The sequence below is a fragment of the Spinacia oleracea genome, chromosome 1 (genome assembly GCF_020520425.1).
Source record: "Spinacia oleracea cultivar Varoflay chromosome 1, BTI_SOV_V1, whole genome shotgun sequence".
In the NCBI taxonomy this organism is placed as follows: Eukaryota; Viridiplantae; Streptophyta; class Magnoliopsida; order Caryophyllales; family Amaranthaceae; genus Spinacia; species Spinacia oleracea.
Window position 1 is genome coordinate 101,897,561 of NC_079487.1, and position 20,487 is coordinate 101,918,047.

Consider the following 20,487-nt stretch of genomic DNA (forward strand, 5'->3'; position numbering starts at 1 on the left):
TTCTCCCCCTCTTAAACCCTAATAATCCCAACCCTTCTCTATTTCTCTCTCCACCTCCATCTCCATCTCCATCTCCATCTCCAGTTTCTCAACCTCCAAGTCTCAACTCTCAACAATGGGAAAAGTGAAAGGAAAGCACAGACTTGATAAATTCTACCACTTAGCCAAAGAACAAGGCTACAGATCTCGAGCAGCCTTCAAGCTAATCCAACTTGATGCCAAATACTCTCTCCTCAATGCTTCTCGCTCCGTTCTCGACCTCTGCGCCGCTCCCGGTGGTTGGATGCAAGTCGCCGTCAACCGTGTCCCTGTTGGCTCCCTCGTCGTTGGTATTGACCTTTTCCCTATTCGCCCCATTCGAGGTTGCATTTCTATTGAGGAAGACATTACAAAGCCTAAGTGTCGTTCAACTATCAAGAAACTTCTGGCTGAAAATGGGTTTAAGGCTTTTGATCTTGTTCTTCATGATGGGTCCCCAAATGTTGGTGGTGCTTGGGCTCAGGAAGCTACTAGTCAGAATGCTTTGGTTATTGATTCTGTTAAGCTCGCTACTGAGTTCTTAGCTCCTAAGGGTACCTTTGTCACTAAGGTCTTGTTCTCTCTATACTCTGCTTTCGTGTTTCTGGGAATAATTTTTGTATTGTTGGTGCATTAATTTTGTTTAATTTAGTCTTTTTCCATGGATAGAATCTTTGGTTCATGGAGCACAGCCATTTTATTGAGAAATGTTGTTATGGTTGCCTTAGGTTTATTTTGATTAAGCCTTTTTGCTGTAGATAAACCTCTATGCCGGCCCATCTTATTGGGAATGCTTGTTGTTGTTGTTGTTGCCTTTGTTTAATTAGCTTTTTGCTGTGTGTAAAGTTTTAGGTAGATGGAGCCGAGCCCATTCTACTGGGAATAATTGGTACTATTGTGGTCTTAGGTTTGCTTTTTATGCTTACTGCTGTTGTTTTGTCTGATGATAGGAAAATGGAGTTCTTTTTGTGTTAGTTTTGGACTTTTGGTTGTAGAGTTTTTGTAGTATAGCTTGGAGAAGCTGAGGAAGCTAAAAAAAATTGGGTGAAATTGTGCAAGTTTATGTAGTTATTGTTAACATGATGATGTAGTTTGTTGAAGGTTACTAAGAGTTAGCATTGTGGAAATACCATGAATGTTTTTACAAACAAAAGCGCAAAAGACTTGTGCATTAACAAAATACGGAGTATGTAGAAAATTTCGAAGTTACTTTAATACAATTTGGCTAATTTCACAAAAAGATTCGTTCTCCGATGCAACTAATTGTTGTTCATATTCTTATGCAGACTTGAGATTGATTTAAAATTTCCACTCTGTAGATTTTGAATCCTTCTAAAGATAATTCGGTGAATGTTAATTACACTACCATACATTAAACTGATTATGGGCATAAAGAGTACTAATGAATTTTATCTTCAAAAAGGTGGAATTCTAGATATTTGACTTCTATAGCTCCAATTAGTGCGTCTTGTATGTCATTTGTGGGAGTCCTCCAAATATCTGCTTCAGCTGGTTCTTTGCTTAAAGCCCCAGTTAGTAGTTAACGGGAAAAGAGGGGGAATATATATCTTCCTTTGGCTCGTTTGCATTCCTAAAATCGCTACTGGGTTTCAGCTTTATTAGCCAATCCAGTAACAGAATATTTTCTGATTGTGAGACGCATAGATTTCGAATCTCTGTGGGTAAAGCCCTTCATTTTGCTTATGTATTTTATTGATATTTTATCTCGATGTTAATGGGTATTTGGTTTTAATTACTTCAAGAGTTCACTGGATTTTTGTTGGAAAAATTATCTCATTACCAACTGCTTATCGTGTCTCAGGTATTCAGGTCACAGGATTACAATGCTGTGCACTACTGTCTTAGGCAGGTACTGCACCTTCTTTCTAATGTGATGTCATTTAAATTTTGAAATGTGATGCTTAGGGAGGGGCCAGAATTTTGAATTCAGATTTTCATGATTTTCTGTTTCTTTTTTCCATCAAAGTGCTTTGCAGTTCTTAGAATTTTTGTGCTTTGAACTGGGATACTGAAGCTAGATTTGTTATCTCCACTCTGACTATTTATATCATTATACCTTATTAATTTATCCAACTTTTCTTAAATGAATTATTGTTTTGCAGTTATTTGAAAAGGTGGAGGTAACTAAACCTGTTGCCAGTCGTTCGACATCTGCTGAAATTTATGTTATAGGTCTTAAGTACAAGGCCCCAGCCAAAATTGACCCTCGTCTCCTAGATATCAAACATTTATTTCAGGGTGCTATTGAACCGGCAAAGGTATCTTGAACTAGACATTGGAAAATTCATATCTTTTTATTTTCGTGTTATTAGAAGAGGCCAAAGTTTCTCTTGTATTTCATCTTAGCTTTGTTATTTGATCTGGATTATTTTTGTTGTAATGCAGGGGTATGATATTTTTGAGCCCAAGCATAAGAGAAACCGTGAGGGGTAAGTTTGATGCTGCTGAAGCTTTAGAGTTTGATAGACCTATGTTTCCCTGATATATGACTGATTGATTGCCTTATTCCTGCATATCTATTGTCTATTGCTATAATCAAAGGAAATAGTGTTCTTGCTGTGAGCTTTTGTCAGCTAACAAGGATACCCTCTGAATTTGTGTGCTTTTTTTAAAGTTTCAATTTCAACCCGATACCTCGAGGGCTTAGTAACTGGGACTTGTAATGATGGTTGCTGATGAAAGGAAATAGATAAATGCTTAGAGATAGATGCCAGTTGTGTTCATATTTATTTAAGACAGTCATTTGACAAAGATCGTCTTGGAATGTTGGTCATTGGTACTCTTAGGTATGATGATGATGTATCCCTAGTGAGAAAGGTCTGCCCTGCTGCTGAATTTGTATTGTCATCAGAAGATCCTGTCGAGACTCTGGGCAAAGTAACATCCATCAGATTTGATGATGAGTCTAGTTTGCCTTTGAAGGAACATCCTTTGACGACAGAGGAGGTGATTTCCTGAAGTATCTTTTTGTTTTTATCATTTCACAATGTCCTGATGTAATTATCTGACTTCTTTAAGTTCTTTTTCTTTGCCAGGTTATGACCCTGTGTGAAGACCTGCGTGTCCTAGGAAAGCAAGACTTCAAGCAGCTTTTGAAGTAAGTGGAATTTATTTATTCTTGATCCATTTTTTTTCTTCTCATTTGTCTTGCTTCTAAGATTCTTTTTTTTTTTGCCAACTGAAAAGGATTAATATTGAGTTGCAAGTTCATGTGTGGTCTTAAATGTTTTACTAGAATGTGCATATGGATTTCGTGGTTTATCTACAAATTGAAGTTAGAACACAACTTCCATACAATATCTTACAGTGGTTCTTAATATAGAATGTTGTTTCGAGGCATACACTTAATGTCTGAAAATCTTCTCAATTTTAAATTTCAGTTTGATTTGTAACCTTGCTTTCTCAAAAATGATTGCATGTTATTATTTCATCATGGACTATGATAAAAATGAATAATTCATTATTTGGGATGTCTGTTATTAATTTCGCCTTTTCCGCTCTAGTAATTTTGTACTATTTGTAATACAGGTGGAGGATAAATGTACGGAAGGCTCTTTCTCCAACAGGGAAAACCACTCCTACTAGTGTTAGCACTGATCTGGAGAATGAGAATGCAAACAAAGAGGTGGAAGAGGAGGAGGAGGATGAGGATGAGAAAGTTCTCAACGAAATGGAGCAGTTGACACATGGTGTAGAGAGAAAAAAGAAACGCGAAAAGAAAATTCTTGCAAAGAGGCAGGCTAAGGTATGTAATTTATTTGAATATTGCATCAGAGAGATTCTTCCTATCCTATACTTCATCCGCCCTTTTGTTTGCCTCACTTTCTATTTTGATTTTTCTATTTTGCTTTGTCACTTTGAGTTTACCCCATACTATAAATTGCTATATGAGACCACAACTCCATTTAAACAAAAATTAAAAAAACATCAAATCGCCAATTGGGCAAACAAAAGGGACGGAAGGATAGTAGTTTTACTATCTCCTCCAGACCTCAAGGTCTAAGAAGATAATTACATTGTTAATTGCTGTAGTTTTACATGAAGGTCATTACATTAGGTGAAGATTATTTGACTTGTCATATGCAATGGACTGTAGGAACCCTGTCATCTTAATGTTCATTAGGTTGATTAACTTCGGGCGCGGTAACGTGAACTTGTGAGCTGTGATTGTGACCCAGTTGAGAGCAATTAGTGATTAAACAATAGCATTTGTGCTGCCTTGTCTTAATTTTATCCATAAAAACGAAACTAGGCTCATAACTTAAATCCTTTAGTCTTGGCTCTTATTGATGGACTTTTCTGTGTCTTAAATGGTCTTTTGTTCACTGTGATGACTGATGATGGATTTTCTGGTCTTGTGGGGACTTATGGCTGATGGCCGGGGATGGCCTTCAAGATTCGTGTTAGGTCTCACAATCACGCAGGGGTTGAATTACCTTCGTTAGAAGATGGGAGCCTAAAAGGTTTTACAAAATGCCAGACCCTCCAAATATACAACTCCCTCCATCCAAATGTAGTTTGCACACTTCCCTTCATCTTACCCAATTTAAGTAGCAGTTTTACTTCTAAAATTGGCGATGGCCCACTATATTTTAACTTCTCTTGGGGCGAGGGAGTTACTATCTGTGTATAGTGGTTTGTGTATTTGTGATGCTTTGTGAATCTTCAGAAACAGTTTCTTGGCTCTACTAGTCTAGTGTAGTTAAGGTAGGCTATTTACTTCATCCTCAAACCTCATTATATAGAACAGCCTGTCGCTTAAGCTCAGCTTAAGGAAGTTGACTGGCTAAAGCGAAGCGTTCGTATGGTGGGATCCTTGCTATCTGGTGATTGTTGGTGTTGTTGATATTGTATTCTTTGATAAAATCATGTCTGATCTTGTTGTTTGTTGGATTGTCCAGGATAAAGCACGGAAAGCAACAGGAATGCAAATAGATGCTCTACAGGATGGTTATGTTGACAATGAATTGTTTTCTCTTGCTTCCATTAAGGTTTGTCATTATAACTTGATATATTACTTGATTTGTGTATTTTAAAATATAGTTTGACACATTTTTTTCGTTCTTAATTCACCTTCCGTCTCTATCTTTTATCTCTGGCTGTGGTTGGGAAAGGCTTGATAAGCAATCGAATTTTATCTTATTGTTAGTTAAATGGATAGTTAGCCGACCCCAAATCATTTTGGGACTAAGGCTTTGTTGTTGTTGTTGTTAGTTAAATGGATAGTATTAAGGTAAGTGGATGGATTCATGGATTAACTCAGAGCTTAGGGTTTGTTTTCTCAACTGCTTCTCTTTTCTGGCTTTGATCTAGTCTCTCGTTGTAGTTTCCAAAGTTCTCTCCATTTAGTTGTTATGCTTCACTAACCTCCTTTTCTTCTAGAGTTGGAGCATTTAGTGTTGACTTAAGTTGCCGATATTATGGCATCGGGAAAATAAAATTCTAATTCCGACAAAGCAGTACTGCGTCATGAGCTCTATGCTCATCTTTTATTGAACTCAATTTGGGTTCCTTTTTATTCAGGGCAAGGACGACTTAGCAACTGTTGATACCACAGAAGATGTTGAAGGTAATGAATTGGCCGGTAGTGATGATGATGCAGACAACGAGGCTGATGAGGATAGTGAGTCTAGTGACATGGATTCTGATGAGGAGCGTACAAGGTATTATCTGTATATTTCTTTCTGAATGGCTTTCAGTGTTCCTATGTCATGATTTTGTGATATAATCTTGTACTGCTTTAATAAGTTGTGTGCCTATGCTTATCCCAGGTATGATGAACAAATAGATAAGGCTCTTGATGAAGCTTATGAACGTTTCTTAGCCAAGAGTGATGGAAGCACAAAGCAGCGGAAGCGTGCCAAAGAAGCCTACGCTGATGTGACTTTGACAGTAAGGAGCTACTACTGGAATCAATATATTTGTCATAATTGTTAATATTTAACTAGCTTTGGAGCCCGTTCAAAGAACGGGAAATTATATAGTGTTTGTTAAGTCGTTTTTAACGTGTTAATTTTATTGAGGACTTAGTGGTTTTTAGGTAGAGTATATGATTTATATAGAGGTGATCAAATTTCTAAGTTGAAAAAATATATAAATTATATGGTGAATTAATATTAAGTGTTAAAGAGGGAAATGAAGTAGTAGATGTTGAATATGAATTCAATGGTGAATTGATGTTGGATGAGCAAGATGAAGTGGAAGATGTGTTAGAAGTAGTGAAATGCTTCGTATAACAAACAACAACATGAAAAATTGAATAAAAAATAAAAAATAAAAAAATTCATGGACGAAAGGAGGAGGTGACACGTGTTATGTAACAAAAAAAATCCATGGATGAAAGAAGAAGGTGACACGTGTCATCGAATCATAGATGGTTATCCTTTTTAAATACTAACAACATGAAAAATTGAAATAGAAAATAAAAAAAAAAAAAATCCATGGACGAAAGGAGGAGGTGACACGTGTCATCAAACAAAAAAAATTCATGGATGAAAAAAGGAGCTGACACGTGTCATCAAATCATAGATGGTTATCCTTTTTAAATACTAGGTATAGACTAGGTATAGATTATGCGTATTTTAAATTCTGGACACTGGTGATGCAATCAGAAATTTAGATCTGTTTTTTTCTGATGTTAACCAAAATCAGCCGTTTTTCATTAGTTTAAATTTATTATCAAGTTTATATTTGTATTGGCTAGTATGTTGGAATCTATTTATAACTTGGATTGACATAGGTCTTTTTGAGCTTTGTCATGATATTGTAGCACCTTACCATTGTTTGTACAGGGTGATGATGATGTTAATGACGTAGATCAACCGGATGATGATTCTGACAGAGATGAAGGTGGTAAGGAAGCAAATCCTCTTGTTGTCCCGATCGATGAGGATAGAGAACTAACCCAAGATGAAATCAAACAAAGGTGGTATAGTCAAGATATTTTCACTGAAGCTGTAGAGGGGGGAGATCTGGGCAAGGATAGTAGTGATGATGATGATCACTTACAGATAGCTGCACAAAAGAAGAAAATTGCTCTCAGAAACAAAGCTAAAGAAAACTTAAAACCACATTCTTTGGGTTCAGAAACTCCTAAAAGAAGGGCTGCAGCAAAGATACAGGATGATTTAGAGGTTGTACCGGCGCCTGTAACTGATTCAAGCAGTAGCTCAGATGATGAATCTGAGGAGGAATATGATACAGACTCAAAATGTGAGATGTTGGCTGTTGCAAAAAAGATGCTGAGGAAGAGAAAAAGAGAAGAGATAATGGATGATGGTTACAACAAACGTATGTTTGATGATCAGGGTTTGTTACCTAGCTGGTTTGCTGAAGATGAGAAGAGGCATAACCAACCATTGAAACCTGTAACCAAAGAGGAGATTGATGCTGAAAAGGCTCGATTCAGAGAGATAAACGCACGTCCTGCAAAGAAGATAGCAGAGGCTAAAGCTAGAAAGAAGAGGTCTGCATTGAGGAACATGGAAAAGGTAAGAAAGAAGGCTAACACCATTGCTGATCAGACTGATCTCGGAGATCGGTCAAAGTCAAGGATGATTAGTCAACTCTACAAGAAAGCAGCAACACCAAGAAAGCCTAAGAAGGAATTAGTTGTTGCTAAAAAGGGGGTTCAGGTTAGGGCAGGGAAAGGGAAACTTCTCGTGGATAGGAGAATGAAGAAGGATGCTAGACAGCATGGAATGAACAAGAAAGGGAAGGGTACGAGCAAAGGCACAGGTAAGGGCACAGGCAAGGGAAAAGGCTCAAGCACGGGAAAGGGCTCGATGAATGGTTCGGGTAAGAAGGGCAATAAGGGTAGAACATGAGCTATTATGGGGTTTATGAGAAATTCCTAAGGTTTTGACAATTTTGACTTGTTTGTGAACTTCTGAAGAATGAATATTTCATTTGAATTGTTCAGTAACATATTGGTTTTTATCCTTTATAATTTTACTTTTTTTGCCGTGATGTCTAAATGTTTACAAGAGTCGAACTGTTGTTGAGCATGAAGCTAGATTTTACTTCAAAATATGTAGTCTCAAATATGGTTTTGAAAAGTTTGGATACTGTATAACTGTTCTATTTTCATTTCTGGCTGAGCTGGGCATCAAGTCTTTTAATTCTTATTTACAAGGGTTGTACAATAAATATTGTACACCGGAGTAAAAGTTATCTCAAAATGCTTAAAAGTTAAGGTTATATATGTAAAAGTTATCTTTTTTTAGTGATAAATTTTTTCATTTTAATATAACTTATTTGTTCAAAATCACTAATAATGTACTTCCTCCGTCTTTTAATAGTCGCAACGTTTGGACTTTTGCCACTATTCATATAATCTACTTTGACTATTCTTAGTGTTTTTTATATAAGATAAAACATAGTCATGTTGGATCTTGTTAGATTCGTCTCAATGTGTATTTTCAAAATATCAACTTTTTATAATTTTTGCATAAAGAGAATTTAAGATATAAATGATCAAAGTTATGCATTGGCATGCGTGAAACTAACAAACGTTGCGAGTATTAAAAGACGGAGGAAGTATAAAATTAATCATTTAACCCTTTAAAATGTTTATCTATCAATTTTTTTTTACTAATATAAAAGTTAATTAAAGCTAAGTTAAAGTTACAAAAAAATGGGTAAAAGTTATCTTGGTGTACAATAAATTTATTGTACACCTTGTGCGCGCAAGACCTTTTGTTAAATGTATGGGCTAAAGTTCTGTTTGGTTTTGTGAAAAATGATTTTTCTTTGAAAATATTTGTCTAAGGTAAAATACAATTTCAAACTAGTTTTCTTTTGTTTGGTATTTTTAAGAAAATTCATAGAAAAAGGAAAATGAGAGGAGACGAGTGAAGTGTGGAAAAGAGGGAGGAAATGTGGAAGGAGACGTTATTAATTGGGAAAGGAGGAGGAAATGTGGAATAAGGAGACGTTATTAAATGGGAATAAAGAAGAGGGAGGAAATGTGTAAAAGTATTTTCATTCATCTCAAATTTTAAAGATTTTTCCACCTTTAAAAGAGTTACAAACTATTTTACATCCCTTGTCAAACCAAATGACTTTGATTGAAAAGAAAAAATCGTTTTTCATGAAAATGTTTTACATCAAAATCATAACCGTGGGATATGTATGTGTATGAAGGCAAAGTTGTTGGATGGGCTTTGTGAGTAGCCATCCAAGCAGGGCATAGGGAGGTTCAACTCATTTCGATTTGGCTTGCTTGTTTTATAAAACGCATCACACTTGAAAGTGGTGAATGCATGAGAGAGTTGTGATTACTAATTGGGAAAAAAAACATATGCACTTTAGGTCCTATCCAAATAAACCATGTGTACGCTCAACTTGAAACAACCATTTTAGAAGTATATCATTAATAAGTTAACCTATTTCGTAAGTTTGTCGAGCGTAAATGAAATGACCACCTAGCAATTGCCAGGAACCAATAGAGCAAAGTAAAACATATACGAAGTACGAAGTAAGAAAGATCAACCACAAAAGACAAGATGTAATTAATGATCTTCTTCGATTACACGACATTATTTCATCTAGTGTTAAAATTGTTTTAGAATTTTGAAATTGGTGCATTGTTAACTCACGACTTGATTTGCACCTTAGTATCGTACTAGCCTAATTAATCAAAATTTTCTTTTGGTGAGCATTTGATAGATGACAAGCAACACCAAAAACTCCATTCCCTTTACTCATATCAAAATCAAACAAATCGCTTTCAATTTCAAGTTTTTAAAAACATCGAGAACTATAAAAATTGTTTATCAAATTTAAAGGAATACGTTGAAATAAAAAGACGTGTTTATTATAGGTGATGAAATAAGGATACGTTATTTTCACAAACAAAACGAAATTTTAAACCGCAATCAAAACCATAAGTACCACATTCAATTTCAAGCACGAAAACGTGAAGAACTTAGGAAGAGGTGTGAATAACCTTTCCTACAGTCATCCCCACGCTCTCTTTTTTGTTTTGTTTTTTTAACGGGGATCACAAGCTTTTAATTATGGCGGATGTACAATAAAGATTATAAGACGGGTATAAAGTTACAACAAAATATTTAAAAGTTACCCGATATAATGTAAAAAGTATTTGTTTTTTAGTGATTAATTGTTCTCCTTAATAAAAATCACTTGTAATATAAAGGTAATCATATGAATATTAACGCTTCGAAAAATTATTTCCTAATATAAAAAGTTAATAAAAAATGATTAAAAGTTACACAAAATGAATAAACGTTATGCCCACGTACAATAAATGTATTGTACACTTGGCAGAATGTTTCTATCAAAAATGGTTATTGATGAATAGTAAAAACTACATGTCATAATTGTTACTAAATAGACTTTCAAGATAATTAGTTTTAGATGCCATTTTGACAAGGACAAGCAAGTTTGATTGTTCTCTTTCTTTTGCTAGTAGATCTTTTAACAAAATGACTCATTATATAGCACAAACCTATCTTACACTAAGTGAAGTGAAGGCATGGATGGAAGATCACCCGCTTGAGGATATATTCATTGTCGAGTTTGACAAGGTTTTTATTACTTAATCAAATAGCTGCAATCCCGTCAAAAGAATAAAAACTTTTAAGATATTCATCTAAACTCAATTTGTATTCATTTAAGCTCAAATAAATATTTTTTAATTTGAACTTATTTTCATTCAATTCATTTTTTCCTTCTTTTTTTTAAAAATTTTTGTTTTTCTTACTAATTTAATAAAAAATGTGATGTTATTTGCACTTTTCAGAAATCACAGTTATTATTTTTCAATTTGTGATTTTTTGTAAAACATCATTGTCACTCTTTCAATTCAAATTCTAGACAATCTAGCTTATTGAAAGAAATGTCATGCAATTAGTTGGCTAAAATCTAATGTCTTAGGAAAATATCCCCCAAAACAAATAAACATTGAAAAATGAATAAAAAAACATACATACATAACACGTCTCTATACGACGCTATAATCAGTGAAGCGATACCTTCAAAAAACGTTCAACTACTGAATGCCTTGAGAAAAAAATCCATATTTTCTAAGGAAACACATCAACGCCGCCGTCAGTAGTTATCGATTATCCTCAACGACTTCATCGCTCATTCTATTTCCGAATGGCCCCAAGAATTGTTAAAGAATGAATATAAAATCATTTTTTTTTGATGCAAATGAGGGGCAAGCCCCAACAAAAGGAAAGAAACTAAGTACTAGAAATAAAACGTGGCCACGCCACTCCTAAAATGTCTTCATGAAGGATCCTCCCAAGCTCCAATGGTGGCACTTGAATCATCTCTATCTTTGTTGTTTGAGAAACACCAACATTAGCAAGCCAGTCCGCCGCTCTATTACCTTCCCGATACACATGAAAAAAGGAAACCTCCCAATTGTTGTTCTTTATCATGGTACGACAATTATTAACAATGTGAACACAATCACCCCCGTATGGTTCAGAGTTTTTTAAAGCTTGAATTGCAGCCTGGTTGTCCATCTGGACCATGAGTTTTTGCACTCCCATTCGTAATGCTAGATCAAGCCCTATTTCTAGAGCTTTTAGTTCAGATTTAAATGCAATGCATGACCCAAAGTTAACTGTGAAAGCATAATGTAGGACACCATGATCGTCCCTTATTAGCCCTCCTCCACCAGCAGGTCTTGGACTACCTCGAGCAGCCCCATCTGTGTTCAAGGCAAACCATGAGTAAGGTGGAGCTTTCCAGCAAATTAATACCTCTCGTCGACGTTGTACAGGGGCAGCCACCGAAGTTGTAACACCCCGACAATTCCCATTTTCTAAAATAACCCTTTTTAAATATAACTGTAGGGAATTATCAAAGTATTATCGCCCGTGTGAAAACGTAACGGCTTATTCAGAATTTTGCAGCGGAAAACATAAAGCTAACTTTTAGGTTCATAAATAATCTTATTACATATTAGGTCCAAAACCGATTAACTGAAATAAGGAAATACGAATAGTACGACAAATTTCAAATTTAAGTTAACAAACCAAATCACTTAATAAAGCAAATATAACTACAAGCTCTCTAATCCCGATCCCAATGATGCATCATCTTCAAACCTGTAGATGGGCAACGCTTATTGATCCTTAGAGACTGCTCACCAAAGTTGGGTCATCACAGGATCAATAAGGCATAGCCATGATCAACACACACAAACAAAGCACGTAATCAGCAAAGCTGAGTACTACATACTAAAACAATAATAATCCTAACATGATACTATTAACGAACAACCCTAACATGATACTAATGAACATAAACAAGGGCAGACAAAACATGATAATTTGACGACCATACTTGACTAGACTAGGCTAGACCTACAACAATAATATTATTTTAGTTGAAATAGACAATGGACCGAGTTGACCGTCCGACAACCTTCACTAAGGAAGACGAGGTACGGGCGCGACTCCGTAACCTCAGAGACCTGCGATATCGAGGAACATTTGAATAAAAAGAGGACACGGTGATCAATCCAGTCCGAGATAAAGGCCATGGGCTACCACCATGAACCCCAACTCCTGTTTGTCCGTCACTTTAGACGTGCACAGTCTAAAGCTATTGCTACTCAGTTTCACTTTACATGATTTACAAATTGAGACTCTGTTATGACTCAACAATCACATAAGGCATATAATCCACATTCGTTCACAACTGTTTTTATCTTGGGATTAAGTACGTGATCATAAAGGCATCAATCAAGACTCATTCCAATTTACCCAACCTTTCCTTTAACCATGATCAACCCTGTATATGGGTATAAAGTTTCAACTTAATAAACAAGGTCCTCGGCCCTCATAAAGTAGTGAAAAGCTAAAAAGGGAACAACAACCAATCGATCCAAACCAATCATATAGAATAATCTAGTGTTCCCAACCAACATGTTTGTATCAATCATCCATACTAACATGTTACAGTTCTCTTAGTGCAAAATAAGTTCAATAAGTTTGTCCAACAGTATTAAACATGCACATTCCATATAACCAAGTTCGTCCATAATATCAACATCACCAAGTTCAACAATAATATCAACATAACCAAGTTCAACAACAAATTCAACATGGTTTCAACAATTAGCACACATTCCAAGCACGCAGGTATGTACGTACCTTGTGTAAACAAACTGATAGGCCACTTTAACACTTTCAAAAGTCGCCTAAAGAGAATTCTCCGCCTAAAACAACCAATAAACAATCTCAATCAATTTCTAATCATTGACAACCATAATAAAGCATTCTAAATGCATCCTAAGCATATTTAGAACCTTCCCCAATATCAAAACTTAAACATTTGATTTCCTAGCATCATAATTATTGAACTAGTGATTGAAATTCGTTGAAAACTTTTTGCAAACATCGTACTTTAAATTTTCAGCAATATAAATTCATTTAAAAGCTTCACCAAGGTCAATCTACGTTCTTAGTATCTCAAAACAACCAATTCAATAATTCATACTCAACCTATCATGATTAATAATCATAAAAACCTTGAATTTCATACTTTAAACAATCAAAAACCAATATTTCAATGTAATTAGATAATCTGAAATTTAATAACTTTATTATAAAATTCATATAATCTTAAATTTATAATTTAAATCACAAAACCCATAACTTTAATTCAAGAAAACATAATTCAAATTAATAAATCATGATTAAGCCCTAACTTAATTTTCATTAATCAAAACTGAAAATTAATTCGTGTTTAATCTCAACCCAAATCTGAAAATCATGTTCAAACCATAAAAATCATAAATTTAATATCAAGAACATAATTTAAATTAACAACTATAATTAATTAAAATAATTAGTTACTTAGGGTTTAAGAAATAACCAAGAACTAAAGAGGAGAGAGTGAAGAGAAAAGGCGCCGGCTGGGCAGGGAGCGGCGGAGGCCACGGCGGTGCAGCGCGGGTGCAGGAGTGCGGCGCGGCACGACTGTCAGGTGGTAGCGACGGTGGTGGTTGTGCTGATGGTGAAGCAAGAAAAGAAGAAAGGGGAGGCTGCTTGCGTGCGTGGAGGAGAAAGGAGGGAGACCGGCCGAGGTTGGGCGGTGCAGCAGCATGAAGGAAATAATGCCCTTGGTCCAAGTATGCATTCAATGTTAAGTCTAATAAATGCGGTTCAGTATTAATTAACAAGTTAATAATTCAGTGAGATCAAGTGAGCTGAATGCCTAGCTAGAGGCCGCTTCAGTTCAAGTGGAATTAATGATATTAATCCACAACTTACTCTTGACTGAACCCGTAGGGTCACACAAATAGTACGTAAACGGATCAAGTATTTAATGGCATTAAATACTCTATCTATGGATATTCGGAATCGACGGATCTTGGTTTCAGTGGGAGCTAAGATCGTCACAAGCAAGAAATGAATACTCCGGAAACGATGATATTGCCGGAAACGGAAATAAGGATCGTATCGGAAATATAAATATTATCCAAGTCGTAGATGTTGTCGGAAACGGAAACATGGTACGTATCGGAAAATATTATCGGAAATGGAAATATTGCCGGAATCGGAAATATTGCCGGAAACGGAAATATTGTCAGAATCGGAAATATTATCGGAATCGGAAAATAGTTTCGGAAACGGAAATATTAAATATTTGTTCGAAACGGAAATTAATTCCGGAATCGGAAATATTAAATATTATTCGTATCAGAAATGAATACCGGAACCGGGAATTTAATCGGAAGCGTATCGTACGAATAAGCATCGGACGAGGCCTGCCGGACGAAGGCCCAGCACGAAGCCAGGCCATCGCCCAGCAAGCATAGACGCGCGCCAACGCCCAGCCCAAGGCAGCGCCAGGCCCACCGCAAGGCAGGCCCAGCTCGCCAAAGCAAGGCTGCCCAGCGTGGGCTGCATGGGCCGAGCGCACGCGTGCGGGCGCCCTCGTGGCTCCGTGCGTGTGTGTTTGTGTCCATGCACAATTCCTAAATCTATTAGGATTTGGTGTGTGATTAAATTCCTATTCCTATTAGGATTATTTAATTAATTAGAGTCCTTGTAGGATTCTAAGTTTAATTAAATCGTATCCTACTAGGATTCCAATTCCCTTTCCAAACCTCTATAAATAAGGGCCTAGGGTCATAAATTATAGACACGATTGAAGTATTCAAAAGGGTAAGTTTTGAAAGAAAATTCAGCCACACTCTTGCACAATAATAGCCGAAAATTCCTAAGCACCTTAAGGGCGATTCTAGTTGGTCAATCTTGAGGCGGATCCGGACGTACTGTGGACTATCTACGGAGGGACGACACTTGGAGTCCTAAAGACTTGTTCTTGTTCGGTTCGGGCGCAGCTAGGGAAGGCACGCTACAAAGTGTATGCATCTAAACTATGCTAAATGATTATGTCTAAATAATATGCTTTCCTAGCTTTATGGTTTTTCCGCATGATTTATGTATTGTCATATGTATCATAACCTAACAGTGGTATCACGAGCCTCTTATTATTTTCATAATCTAAATTGCATAAACATGGTTAAATATTACAAATTTGCAAGAATTAAAAGGGGTGATTAATTTTCGTAATTGTTAATTAATTGCAAATTGCGTTTATTTAATTATATGTACGCAGTTTTTCGGCAGTTTCTTCGTTACTCATCCAAATCGAGTGATTTTTGTGTCAATTCCGCATGTAAAAGGCATTCTAAAATTTTGACAAAAATAGTGTTTTTCGGCCGAACCCAGAATTCTCAAATTCGAAGCCTAACTATGACTTTTCGGAGGTTTTAGTTTTTCGAACGCAAAATTTTGTAAATTTAAGATGTTAAATTAAATATTTGCGATTCTTGTTAATAAATTTTGAATTTTTGATTGACCTACTGTATATGTTTAACAAGTTTGAATGCCTAGCCTTGTTAATTATGTAATCTAATTTGTAATTATGATTAATTTGTTGAAAATTGGAATAATTTAGAATTAATTTGATTTTCATAATTAGTTAATAATTTAATTAGATACCTATGATTAAAAACCACCATAAAAATTGTAAATTTGTGTTAAATTTTAAATTTTTATAACCTAGACTTGAATCCATGATAATCGGAAATCAATTAACTAATAAATTTTCGATTTTTCGCCCTAAAATTATGAAATTAATATGATTTATTAATTTGTCATTAATTTTGAAAATAAAATTTTTAATTTTTATGCGATTCGCTCATATAACTTGCACGCACAAAGAAATGGACGCTACGTGTTACCCTTAAGGGGTGTTGTATAGTGCGGGCATGCGACGACGAGCAAGGGAGCTCGTCGCCCATGCGGTACGAATGCAATGAGCAAGGCTATGGTGCACGAGCACAAGGCAGCAGCCCTGCCTTGTGTCGTGTGCTGTGAGCGATGGGCGAGTGGGCAAGGGCGAGAGCAAGGCTGCGAGCAGTCGCGTGCAACGCGCACTGCCTCGCGCAAGCGAGCGATGCCTCGCGCGTAGCGAGCGCTGGCTCGCGTGCGACGAGTGCTACGCCCAGCATCGAACGACAGCGCGCAGCGAGTGATGGCTCGCGTGCATCGAGCGCTGGCGCGCGCAGCGAGCAGTTGCCTCGTGTGCTTCGATGGTACCTTGCGATGGTGTGCAGCGACGAATGCGACGCAGCACATAGGCTGCGCGCACATGGCCAGCGATGGCTGCGTGCGTGTGGCCTATGGATGTGCGTTGCGTGATGATGTTGCGCACCTTATGTTACGATTAGATCGTTTTAAAATTTTAATTTGAAATTTTCAGTTTATGTAATTTTAATTAATTTTAAAGTTAATAATTTAAATTATTTTCTTGGATTTTAATTTTGAATATTATAATTATAATAAATTTCATTTATTTTAATTATTTTACTAAAATTAAAATCATGAATTAATTAAAATACGACTGAAAAATAAATTAAATAAGCGGATTCAATTATAAATTTATATGAGCTTTAAATTTTAATTAAATTTGTATGTTTCCGGTTAGACTAGAAATACATTTTTATGTTTAAAATTAGTAAAGCATATGAATTTATTGGTTTAAGTGGGAGCCCTTTTAGTCATAAACTCTTGATTAGGTCTACAAATCCTTAAGGTTAAAACAACTTGATTAGAATTAATAAGGACTGAATAATTTGTAGATTATTGGTGCCCTTGATTAATTGCTGCAAATGTTTATGTGATGCATAATGTGTTTTACTAACCAGCTATGTGGGCCATTCATGATAATGAATGGGTGAATGTTATATATTGTATATGTACTGTTTTGCAGGTTATGAAGTGACTAGTATGGCCCAAATAGGTAGAAAATATGGTCTGCGTACCATTAATTTGAATCTAATTGGTCTAAAGTACCAAAATTGTTTTTCAATTCAAATATGGTCTGCGTACCATCAAATAGTTGTAATTAGTTTAATTATAGCTTATCCTATTTGAAGAAAATGGTGCCTCCCACGGAGATTTTCGAGACGGACTTTGAAGTTGAAGCTTCAAGATGAAGTCGGGCCATACTAGATCACATTTATCTTATGCATGCTTTAAGTTATTTATTGCTTTAAATATGTCTTAATTATGCATGAGATTGTGGCTTGATTATGTTGCATGATTAAGGATTTTAGTTCACTTAAAATCTAACCAACATAGTAAGAGCCTTAAGTTCCAAACTTAAAAAAAATTGAGTTAAAAGGTGCCATGCCAAAATATACACTTGCTTGGATATCCTTTACATCAATCTAGTAATAGTTTTCGCTCAGCGAGGTGTTACTTATTGGTCCTAAAGGGGCAAGGTACACAAATAATTGTGAGTACATGTTAGTTTTGGTGAAACTCAACGATATAAGTAAGGAGTCCTTTTATGTCGTGGCAAAATCGATAGGTTTACCTAATAAGTTCTTAGACGTACCTATCAACCAAGAATAGTTTCTAGACTATTAGCAAAAGGTTTTTGCTTACCTAAAATGTTTTAGGATTGAGTCGACAAACTGTGCTTAATTCTTCAATGATTTTAGGATCTTGGAATCATTTTATTCACACCTGCCGGAACAATAAAATCGAATAAAATGCTAATGACTTGTTTAAATTGCATGATTGCTTTCATTTTCAAGTTATTATTCATGATAAATGTTTAGACTTTGCATGCTTCAAATGTATGTTTTAATTATTGTTTATAATTAAATATCTTGCACTGCAATAAATCCTTTTAGAAAGGTAACAGTAAATTTCCTCGATTGGTAGTGAATCCAAGAACGATTCACGGAAATGAGAGAAAATGAGCGATTTAAAATATACGTTTCGTTAAGCGACTTTTATGGTTGTTTTCGAGTATCAAAGTCGAATGGCAAACCGATTGGTGCTTGTGAATTCAATATACAATGTAGTTTTGAGATCATAAAGCATTGAGTTTAAACACTCAGCTTTACCAATGGTTAACAACCTAATATCTTTGTCCATTTAATTCTCGAATGAGTCTAGTCCCTAGACATTCGAATAGATTGATGCTTAGAGAACTTTAGAAGCTTCTGGTAAGATCATCTAGTTGAAACAGAATATTCAACATAAATGGTAAGAACTTTGTTGGAGTGACATTGGACATATCTAACAAAGTATAAAAGTCAACACTAAAGAATTCAATTCTTAAGACTATAAGAAAGGGTACAAGAAATAGGAAAACGAGGAACAAATGAAAGGAATTTACGATTCCGTTTCTACCTATAAGTTTATGTTTAAAGAGAAATGACCTAGCAATCAAACTTCCTTGGTATCATATACCGCTTAAGGTTCTTACTTCGGTAATAACTCAAACAATGGAAGCTAGGATACACAAATGACCTACAAGTGGGAAATGAAGCATGGAAATGCTACATTAGTTGTAGGGTCATCTGGTTTGTTTTAAGTCCTTTCAAAGGCTGGAACTTAATGGCTATTTTGTTCCATAATCAGCATACCTAAATTTCTGTTTTTAAACACAGAAAGACTCACATTCAGAAGAACAAAAACAATGTTTGTTTGCTTATTTGAATGAAATGGTCAATTACGGGTTGAGTCAATATGCTTAATTAAAACAAACAACTCTTTAAACAATAAGAACTTTACTAGGTTCAAATCAACCCCTTGATTTGAGTTCCACTAATCTTTGGCATTGTTGCTTAGACCATGTCAACAAGTTAACATTCAAAAGCTCTATTTTGATGGACTTTTGAACGTTGATTGGTTTCTAGATCAATTCAAGACAAGCTAGTCTTACTTGTTGAAAGTAACAAAAGATATGAACTATTGTTAGAACGCCTAGACAATAGAGTTCAAAGCTAAAGAAAGGTTTTATGACTTTATTATAGATTTGAGTGAATATAGGTTTATTTACTCAAAGTGATATAAGTTTGAATCTGTTTGGCTAGTTCAAAGATTCAGAAGTATAAATCCACATGGCAAGAAATCATAAAGATCTAGGTTAGATCATGACGATGATTACTTTAAGACCAAATATGATCATCTATGATTGTGTGTTTCACGATCTAGCTCCATAAGATATGGCATATCTACGTTGGAATGATCGAAGTCAATTGGTACATGATTCGATCAATGATGAATCATATAGACTTTTCCTATAATTTCTAAAACAAAATGCTCAACTACCACCAAACTAAACCAAATTCGTCAAAGCTATTGAAAAGTAATTTCAGAATAACTTTTCATAAAATATATCTAGAGAGTTGCAAAACTCAGTGGGAGCTTAGTGTTTGTCATTCGACAAACTAAGGCCCAAGTATAGATATATGTTTCATTATGATTTATTCAAATGAGACACAAGGGTATCGTTTCTACCACGAATTTTTGAGAACATAATGTTTGTTTGCTCGAAATAATGTCCTTTTGGAGATTCGTTTCCAAAATGACAAGTGGGAGAAAATAGACCTCGAAAGTCTTCGAGGCGAACAACAAACATAAACGGACATTCCGGAGGCTTTTTGAAGTGCTTCAGAAAATCCGAGCTTATTCTTTAAGGACTTTTAGAAGTGGCTTTAAAGAATAGACATCTCTTAGAAGACTTTACAAGTGCTTCAAGGAGAACAGAATATTCAAAGGACTTTCAAGTGGCTGTTGATATTCTATTATTTGATGTTCTATACCCAAGTAGGCATAGAGTTCTAGTCACTGAAACTATGAGATTCTTCTATTAGATAGTGAAGAAACCTACAACTTGCAGTCAAACTATTATCATGTAGATGAATGAGTTTGTGACCTGTAAGAAAGCTATGACGAAACCCAGATTCCCTAAAATGGTTAGAGGCCATATATAGACTCAAATGTTTTAAATGGTTAGAGGCCATAAAACATACTCAATGTTTTGATGACAAAATTGAAATTTTGTTGATTTGCAAGAATAGTTTTATTAGGTTATGATACATATGATATTACATAAATCATGCGGAAACAACCATTAACCCAGGAT

The 20,487-nt window shown here is 35.5% G+C and overlaps 1 protein-coding gene across 1 annotated transcript; it reads left to right on the forward strand.

The window, feature by feature from the left end:
- Window positions 1–2: 2 nt before the first annotated feature.
- LOC110804433 (uncharacterized) lies at window positions 3–8,138 on the forward strand. The gene is made up of 11 exons (XM_022010028.2): window positions 3–589; window positions 1,841–1,888; window positions 2,142–2,297; window positions 2,425–2,468; window positions 2,826–2,985; window positions 3,075–3,136; window positions 3,568–3,784; window positions 4,941–5,030; window positions 5,563–5,702; window positions 5,811–5,931; window positions 6,831–8,138. Exons 1-11 carry the CDS (start codon window positions 116–118, stop codon window positions 7,863–7,865), a joined length of 2,547 nt encoding a protein of 848 aa, XP_021865720.2. The 5' UTR covers window positions 3–115; the 3' UTR covers window positions 7,866–8,138.
- Window positions 8,139–20,487: the final 12,349 nt, after the last annotated feature.